Source organism: Montipora foliosa, chromosome 7, assembly GCF_036669935.1.
Source record: "Montipora foliosa isolate CH-2021 chromosome 7, ASM3666993v2, whole genome shotgun sequence".
Lineage (NCBI taxonomy): Eukaryota > Metazoa > Cnidaria > Anthozoa > Scleractinia > Acroporidae > Montipora > Montipora foliosa.
The window spans coordinates 2,761,429-2,771,428 of record NC_090875.1 but is presented as its reverse complement, the minus strand read 5'-3'; the positions used below and the strand labels follow the sequence as shown (position 1 = coordinate 2,771,428).

General features: G+C 41.8%; 1 protein-coding gene and 1 pseudogene across 1 annotated transcript; both read right to left on the bottom strand.

The window, feature by feature from the left end:
• Positions 1 to 1,334: 1,334 nt before the first annotated feature.
• Positions 1,335 to 2,904, bottom strand: LOC138009639 (uncharacterized). The gene is given in 4 exon segments (XM_068856688.1): positions 1,335 to 1,551; positions 1,647 to 1,827; positions 2,025 to 2,147; positions 2,877 to 2,904. Coding segments are annotated over 4 exon segments (549 nt in total).
• Positions 2,905 to 4,169: 1,265 nt separating this feature from the next.
• On the bottom strand, positions 4,170 to 4,316 carry LOC138012013 (U1 spliceosomal RNA; annotated as a pseudogene).
• Between the last annotated feature and the right edge of the window lie 5,684 nt (positions 4,317 to 10,000).

Here is a 10,000-nt window from a genome sequence, read left to right as displayed (position 1 = left end):
CAAAGGGAAGGTGGGATCCCACATGGAATAGGCGAGATCCCAGATGAGGTCTCCGTTGCACTGGACATCACTCAAACCAACATGATCAAAATATATCATGGGATTAAATGGCACTTTGTTTCCACCTTGAACAAACAAAAAGGTTATCCTGATTGGAGTATTGAACAGTTATGTGATCACACAATAATGAAATTTCCAGGTTTGGCATTCTCTCTTACCGGTAATCAAGTTTCCCTTTCATCTTTATATTGACGTTTTTAACTCATGAATACGTATCAAAGAATAATTTATTAATTTGTTCTGACATTCACAAAAAAACTAAATTAATGCCTACGGGTTAGGAATGAAATTAAGCCCTTTCCACCACGTTGGGGAATCTACTTATGTACAGATCATGCCTACCAGGCATTTCCAGCTTAATGCAAATCTGGTTTAGCTGTTGTAACTTAACTGCAGCAAACGTGTGAGAATTCAGTACTCTTGACATGTGCTTCACCAGACTGAAGCCCTTATAGATTATAACACAACCAAGCACTGACTTGTGCTCCCTTAAATTGCCACAGAGGTATCTTGGTAATGAAGGTAGCAGCACACATCTCCAAGTTGGCTCTGTCCACTACTGTCACGATAATCAACTGTATAACTGCAGGTTGTGCTTGCCCTCTCATACAATGTACTCTGACAAGGGTGGGAATTGAACCCACGACCTTCAGGTTAGATCACCGCTGTTCTACCGACTGAGCTACAAGGTCAGACGGGAGCAGGCCATGGGAACTGACGATGTTAAAGTCACAGCAATGAACATGTACAAGTACAAGAAAGGATTACAGTTTTTTTGCAAACGTTGGCCGTGTAGCACTTTTATTTGAAAAGACTTAACTGATTAGAGTGTAATGTGAAGTGCTAGTTTTCTACCCCATATGAACCATGTGAGCGTTGATGATAGAAATGGGCCCACACAAGGACAGAGAAAAACTGACAAGGATGGGAATTGAACCCACTACCTTCAGTTAAGGACTGTTTTGAGCCCCAACAGAGAGGGTTGCCAGGGAAAGCTGTTTTTCAGGCCTTTATTATGTTTGGAAAAGACTCAAATACTGCACTGTACTGTTAATTGACTACAACCAATCATAACCGAGACTAAAACTAATGATGACTTACAGGCACGCATCTCTCGGTTCATTGAGCAACAAAGTATGTGTAATCACTTTGAATTCTGACTGGTCCATCACACTATTTGCAGTTGCTGCAATTGGTCAGAGCAACTATTTTGGTCTTGGTTTTGGGACACTCAACTGAAAATCTCCGTTTACGTTATGGATGGTGCACCTAAATTAATGCAACAGTTTAAGGCAAATAGCTGCTCTGCTATGTGTTCCATGAATCATGCTTCTTAAGGAGCCATTCATTCTTTCAAAGCCAAAACAAGAATACACCCATAAAGGCCCAAACAGTCTCACAAAGTAGACAAAATGGCGCAGCTGATGAGCATTCATGGTCATTGCTTTCTCCGCTATGGATGAAGTAATTTAAATGGTCAGTGTTGACTATCTTGGTGTGTACAACTGCAACCATGGTAGTCCCTGCTAGGCAGATACGACACAAAGCAAAGCATTTCATAGACTCAAAATTAAAAGTGTCACCACTTTGTCCAAAATAAGTTCGACATGCCATCAGCCTCAGTCAGGTCAGCAGGTGTAATTTTCTCACTGACGAGAAGGGACATAGCTGATACTAACAATGCAAAGTGCTGCAGGTAGCCATGATCCAGGATTCCCATCAGTGCTGGTACTGAATAGTACAAAAGCCAAGCTCTGAATTCTGCAGCTAAAATTACCAAAATCCATTTTTGGTCTCTCCAGTCAGCTATATTTCATGGTATTAGCTTGACCCTCCACAATGTAAAGAGTTGTTAAAACAAGACTGTAGTCCAAACATTTCCAAGTCACCCCTTGGTTACAAAGGGGTATTCGATAGCACTTTACTGTCGTAACTAAAATACTGTTAAATTACATGTACAATACCTTTCCAATGAGCTCTGCCAGTTAGTGATCTTGGTTTTCTTGAAAGAAAGTCAGGCACTTTCAAAGATGTGAGGCCTTTGTCCAGTACAGCAATCTTTAATGGAGAAGAAAAAAAAACTTTTTCTTAAGTTTACAATACACGTGGAGATACTTAGACAGTATCTTTGACATTTATATTGCTTTCTTGACCCATTTTTGAATGACACACTGTAATGCGTCGAACGTTATCTGAAATGCACTGCAAATGATCCCACCAGCCTATCCTATTCAGTTCAGCCAAAGCCTATCAGTTCACTATGGTGTGGAGGAAAAAGAGATTTTGGATTTCTTTGGCTGTACAGATGACTTGAGGTTAAGTGCAATACCTTGTTTCAGAATAATCTGACCAAATTTATAGCTGTCTAGTATCGTTTACAGTTCTGTAAAGGACAATCTTTGTCGACATACCGTTTCTCCTAGCCTTGTTGCCTCATAAGCTCATTTGACAATGTCTTGTGCGTTTTGTACTCCCAGACCCTGTGTAAGCTGTTTTTCCTTAAGACCTTTCCAGTATCAAAATAGGTGGAACAACCATTCTCCCCATTGAACTGCTTCATATTTGTCACCAATGCTTTTGCCTTTAAGTCTTCTGTTGATAAAAGCAAGGTAGCATACACTTTCTCCTGTCCATCACCAATGGCCACAGACATTCCTTTGGAAAAGATTAATGATGAGAATCTTATCCGACCACAAGACCACTGTTTTATTTTAAACATCTATCAAAACAATGTTAATTTTCAGAATTTTCAGTAAAATTCAGGTTTTTATAATAACAGGTCAACTTACCATCACTATAGACGTCAGAAATAGCACTGATCACAGGTTTGGAAAAAGTCAACATGTTTGGCTTTTTATTGGAGCACCATAATCCTGCAAGGAGGAGATACCTTTTGGACTGCCTGCTAAGTATGTTAAGTTTGCAACAGATTAGTATCTTGGTGTTTTTTATTTATATTACCGTAAATGAATGCTTTATGCCTTTACTTCTCCATGTAAAAAAAAGTTAACAGAGAATCAACAAGATGTTCTCGTCCGATCACTGAAGTTAAACCCTGTCGGGCAGGGTTAGTACTTGGAGGGGAGACCGCCTGGGAATACCCCGTGTTGTAGGCTTCCATTTTTCGTTCTGTACACTTGATTATCTCAAATAATCTCAGTTTCCTCCACGAAAGAACATTCCAAACCAGGTTTTTTGAACACAACATGCCAAGGATATGTCAAAAATGAGACATACAACAAAAACAAAATAGTTCACACGAGAAAGTGGAACTTGTATTCCCAAGGGAGCGCATGCGTGCGAGATCTTATCAATCCAACGTTTATGACATTAAAGGTATCTTTTCGTGTGAGCAAAGAACAGGATACAACAAGTAAAAAATGCATGCACTGTTATGAATTAGATGGAAGATAATCTAGCCGGGATGATATGTATACAATGAAGGCTACAACACTATAACATTCATCTTGCAAAAACGTGACTTATGTGACGTAGCGCACTTCAAAGTCTTACTGTTCCCTGCTCAACACAGACAGTACGTATTCAAAGAGTGGATAAGACACTATCCTGAGCATAAAAGATTTACTTTTTATGATAACAATTCAATTAACTGATAACATAGAGAAACCACAAAATGTTGGCCACAGAAATGTAACGCCAACTGATCTGGCGGGTCCTCAGTTACTCAATGCAAAACAGGCTCTCCAGAAGGCAACATAACACAAGGCAAAAGAAATCTATCACGCATATAGATGGGCGATGGAGCAGTACAAACACACATCCCCTTATGTTTTCCAAACAATGCACGAGGATAAGAGCTCGACCCGCTGGCATTTTCTTGTCTCACTCGTCTATCGATGGAAGTGCTGCTAATCGATGTGGCTGAAATAAACACGTCATCTCGCTCTCTCTACGGCCAAGAATGAAAGAAATAAAATCACAGTTTTGCAGTGCACCAAGTACGGTTGATTCACCTAGAATTTCAGCAGTGGACTTCACAAATACAACTCACCTTGCTTAGTCCTTACACCACCACTGCATCTCCTGCCCTGCCTGAAACGATACCAACAAACCTTCCCATTAGCCAACTTTGCCACCGGGGGTTGGTGCGGGGACTAGCGCAAACACAGGTCCCCAGTACCAGAAATTATACGCTCGAGTTACCCACATTTGGGGTAATCGCAAGGGTCAACCCAATCGAAGTGCAATGAAAGAGCCTCACCTTGAGAGGACTGCCTCCCGCGTCAGGTAAGTATGCCTTCTCCGCCTCTCCGGGACCGCAAAACGCAACTTGTCTGGGCATACCATGTGGTAATCGAGGTCACGTGCTCCTCGTCCTGTCCTGTCGTGCTGTCCACTCGCTGCTATGCTCGATGAGCAGCGTATCAGATATTAAGCTGATAAGAACAGATACTTTTTTTTTTCCGTTTTTTTTTCGTTTATTTACATATATACAGTGGGCAGGGCAGAGAAAGCTCTGTTTACCCTTATTTTACAATGATAAAGTTTAAATTTAACCTAGTGAAAATACAATGTTATTTTGAAGAAAGTTCAATTGAACGTATATTGTTGCTAAAGCGAAAGCATTCTGGAGACACCTCGTTTCATTTAAACTCCAGAATGCCAGAAAGTTATGAAATATCGATGCAAGTGAAAAGTGAATGTGACGCTAGCAAAATTACTAAATACATTTGTTTGTTTGCTAATTAGATTGCTAATTGCATTATGATTGTAATCTTATTATTTCGTTGTTTTATTCCATTATTGCTTTTGTTTTGCTGTGGTTTCTATGGTTATGTGGTAAATAATAAGCTTGGGTTTAGGGGGATTGAGCCCCCCGCAGTGCTCCCAATACGGTGCATACTGCTGCCCCTGCTAGCCAGTTGCACCGCGCCGAAAACACAGTGAGTGGGGCTCCATACCCCGTGTTCATGCTTAGATAATTATGCGTAGCTCATCATTGTCTACGCAACAAAGGACCTTCATGTGGGCCCAAGTGTTGGAAAAGTCCCGAGGGGAGTAGTAGGAATACGCCACGGAGATACGCGTGCGCACCCTTGTTTTAATTTTATTAATTACAGCCTGGGCGGACGTACCCTTCTGTTCAAAAGTACGAAGGTTCCGCGCCGCCCAGATATCGTTAAGAGTAATATTAAACAAAAACCTAGAAATTGAGTTCGCTTTGGAGGACTGGTCGTCCTGGGGGAGGCCATGTCCTAAAAAAACTAGAGCTGGACTTAGAATAAAAACTGTAGAATAGAAAGGATGTACGATTTGAAAAACCCACGCCCACACCTGGGTTGCAATAGTGCATTCACAGAAGGCTTAAGAGAAGGACTCGGTAAGGCCACAGGTAGCGCAACGCTCGCTAACTCGGAGCCGGCACCAGCGTTTAAGGAAAGCCCGAGTTTTAATAACTCCATGTGCCAAGCACCACACTGTCTGCCTCCCAATTGGTACTTAGACCCCCATATATGCTTGGCCAGATGTTACGCCAAGGTAGGGTGATAGCCAGTTTCCCCTCCCAAGGCAATCGCTGGGGAGAGGGGTTCACGAGTTTCTCGTAGAAGGCTTGAACGGTGTAGTCTGGTAGGAGGGTCAGTTTTAGATTAAGGCGATCAGTCGCTGTAAGGATGTGCTGGTAGTGCAAAGGGGGAGAATCCCCGATGTATTTCGGTACAGCGTTTGATCACAGGAAAGACCAGCTTTTCGTCTTGCGACTCAAGGCTAGGCCAATCCAAAATCTAGCGAAGTATACCCACTTGGAGTCACACGTTTGGTCTCCTATACAGGGAACCCAACGTAACTTTAGGGCCCGGGCCTTCTCTTGCGGGTTAACAACTGCCAGGCCTTCTTAAGCTAAGGGGAGCTGGCATGTCGACCTCGGCATCAGTTTTGTCATAAATCACTTTATTAACTCTTGTGTGAACCCATTCTGGCATCGGGTAGACTGAGGCAGTGTACCAGAGTCCCGAGGCTCCCAGAATGTTGGTGATTAGCGCTTTGCCCCGTAGCGACAAAGTGCGTTGTGCGTTGGGATTCGTCAATTTAGATAAGCGACTATCCCACTTAGCGTGATCCAGGTTTTCATTACCAAAATACAACCCAAGGATTTTAAGCTTGTCGGTCACCCATGTGATGTTTACAGGGCCAGTTGGCCGTTTGGCTGATCTGCCAATCCACAAGCATTCGGTTTTTGTTGCATTAAGGCGGGAACCAGATCCCTTTGTGAAGATATTAACAATGTGAAAACATTGTGTGATGGAATAATCGTTAGCTAAAATCAGTGTGGTGTCATCGGCGTACTGTGACACTTTGCTTTGTTGTTGTTTAGAACTGGGGATTTGAATTCCCTTGATCGTTTCGTCCCTGTGAATTGCCTGACCTAAGGTTTCAACTACCAAGCAGTACAGTAACGGTGATAGTGGGCAACCTTGCCTTACGCCTCGTTCGAGGCAAAAGGGCGAAGAAACCCAGCCATTCTTGATGACGTTGGAGGTGATGTTGTTATAAACCACATCAACCCAACGTCGGAAATGAGGCCCGAAATTGAAACGAGTTAACACGCGTTGTAGAGACCCGTGGTTAACTCGGTCAAAAGCATTTTCCTGATCCAGACTAATAATTGCAGCCGATAATTGTTTATGTTTGACATAGTCAATAGTGTCCCGTAATAAAAAGAGATTCTCATAAATACTACGGTCCGGAATACCACAAGTTTGTTTATGATCCGTGGTAAAACATGACGTAATCTATTTGCTAACACTTTTGTACAGATCTTGTAATCAGTGTTTAGTAAGGAAATAGGTCGCCAGTTCTTAAGCTCGAGTGGATCTTCTTTCTTATACAAGAGACGATTGATCCCTCAGCGTTGGCTCTCAGACAAAGAGCCATGTTGAAAGGAATAATTTAGTATTTCAACCAAATCAGGTCCTAACAATCCCCAGAAACGGCGATAAAATTCAACCGGTAAGCCATCGCTCCCCGGACATTTGTTTGTTTGTGAAGCCGCTTCAAAACACTCAGCGAGTGTGAGTTCGCCTTCACAAAGAGCCTGATCGTCGCTAGTTAGAAACTGGGTCCAATTGGTCTAATAGCCAGTCTTGGCTTTCCACGTCAACCGGTTCGCGGTGTAGAGATTTTCGTAAAAATCTCTGCATTCCCAGAGAATATTTTTATCGGGCCTTGATTGAGGTGTTGTTTCCATGTAGTTCAGAAATTGTATTCCGTGACTGACGCTTATTTTCGAGTTGAAAGAAATATCTAGTCGGTTTTTCTCCCATCTCGATCCATTGCTCTTTGCTACGGATCATAGCCCCTTCTACGTCGCGATCATGGATTGGTTTGAGGAGATCTTTGATCTCAGCAAGGCGAACGTGATCGGCGGCGGTGTTTGAAGTACCGCGAGCTGTTATAAGCCGGAACTCGTGTTCTAAATTTGATTTTTCTCGTCTCCTCTCACAGCTTTGTTGAATGCTGTGCGAGATGGCGAGTTCTTTGAGTTGTAATTTTCCGGCGTCCCATCAGATCCGTGGATCTGTGAAGGCCAGCTTGTGATCTTTCCAGACTGGCCAGAAATTATTGACAGCTGAACAGAAAGTTTCAGATTTTAACAGCTGAGTGTTTAATTTCCAGACGCCATGTACTTATTATACTTATACTTACTTTATACTTTATTGCATAGCTACCCCCCGGGGGCTCTTCCGCCATACATGAATATGAAATATTAAATTACAAAAACAAGATAATAATAAGATAAGATAAAATAAGATAATAACTATTTACAAATAAAAATATAGATTATATATATATATATATGTATAAAAACAGCTTATATTTCAATATTAAATTCACTAGTTACGAATTGAAAATATTCTTAAAAGTTCTCCTTTTAAAACCACTTAGGCTTTCCGTGTCTCTGATAAATTTAGGTAAAAAGTTAAAACTTTTAGCCCCATGGAAGGCAAAAGCCCTTTGCCCAGCCGCGATCCTACACTTGGGTAACGTAAGCTCGCTCTTTTGCCTGGTATCTCTTTGGTGAATTTCTGAGCGTTGTTTAAATCGTTCACAGAGATAGTTAGGAGTCAAGTTGTTGATGCATTTATAAACCATGACTAAGTCATTAAAGAGTAGTTTTTTCTTTACGTTAAGCCATTTAAGGGACTTCAGGGCTTCTGTAATGTGATCGTACTTTTTCAAGCCAGTTACGATCCTGCAAGCGTAATTCTGGACTAACTGAAGTTTTTTAATATTCTCATTGCTTGTGTTGCTCCAGACTGTCGAACAATAAAAAAGTTTGCAAAAGACGAAAGCTTTTATGAGATATATTAGAGTGCTTCGATCCAATAAATGCTTTATCCTATTGACTCTCGTTAGTTTAAACATACAGTCAGATGCAGTTTTAGTGATATGCTCATTGAAGTTAAGATAGCAATCAATGTGCACTCCCAGGTCCTTAGTTACTGTCACAGGATTGATTTCAGTTCCCAATATTGTGGCACTTGGAAGAGTGGCAGGTAAAGTCGTCATTAGTTGGGGAACGCCCACATAAAGGAGTTTTGTTTTATCGGGGTTGATGAGCAGTGAGTTTCTACAACACCAACTCACTATTTCTTTGAGATCTTCGTTTACAGCAGAGATAACGTCTTGAAGTTTGTTTGACAGGAACCCGAGGAAGATTTTTGTGTCATCCACATAGCCCATATGCTTGCAGTGTTTTGGGACTCGAAGGAGATCATTTACATATAATGCAAACAGTACTGGGCCCAAGATGGATCCTTGCGGTACTCCGACTGTTAAGGGTAGAGGGCTGGACAAGGTATCCTGAATCTTAACAACTTGTTGACGTTGTGACAAATAGCTCTCAAACCAGGCACACGCTAATTCCGATAAACCAACGTTGCGAAGTTTGCGCAACATCAAGTCATGTCGAATACTATCAAAAGTTTTGGACATATCCAAGAGAACAATAACAGACATCTTTCTGTGATCCATGTTATTTAGCAGTTCGTCTGTGAAATAGAGTAATGAGGTTTCGGTTGAGTGAAATTTTCTGTTTCCGCTTTGCATTTGATGTATTATATTGCTTGAGTCGAGGAAATTGACAAGCTGTGAGTGAGCTGCTCTTTCACATACTTTAGATAAAATAGGTAGTAGTGAAATTGGTCTTGTGTTGGCAGGCTCCTCACTGTCCCCTGATTTGAGAATTGGAACAATTTCTGCTTTCTTCCTGCTTTCTTTCTTCGCTGATGCGTGCATGTCCTCTCGGGTTTGAATTTCCGAATTTTAAGGCTAATTATATGGTGGTCTGAGTATGCGAATAAGTTGCATTTAAAATCGCTGATGCGTGATCTCCAGGTTTTTGGAGTATAAAACCGATCCAGCCTACACTGTGAGGGCCGTTGAACCATGTAAACAAGCGCCCAGTAGGGAAATTGACGTGATAAAAATCTTCTAAATTTAAAGAATCCATGAATGCATGGAGTTGCGTGATACCTCTGTCTCCAAAACTGTCATCGCCTCCCCATTTGTCCAGCTGGAACGCAATTAAAATCCCCAAGAACTACATTGTCTAGATTCGGAAATGTGAAACACCAGAGGGTGTCAAAAAATGATTCACGTTCTGCGTGGGAATTTGGCGCGTACACGTTCATAACTTGGAACTCCCGATTTTCAAGTTCTAACTTCGCGGTGACTATTCGGCCTGCTACATCGGTTTTAAAATCGACAATTTTCACTGAGCTGTTCGGGTGAACAAGCACAGCTACTCCCGCCGATCAGTTCGAACCTGGAGACCACGCACAATGGCCTCCCCAATCCCTTTCCCACGCCTCACCGGAAAAGGTGTCAGCGAGGTGTGTTTCTTGTAAAAAAAATAAATTAAAGTGAAGGGATCTCAAATATTCAAAAACCTTGACTCGTTTGGGTCACTTGGGGATGC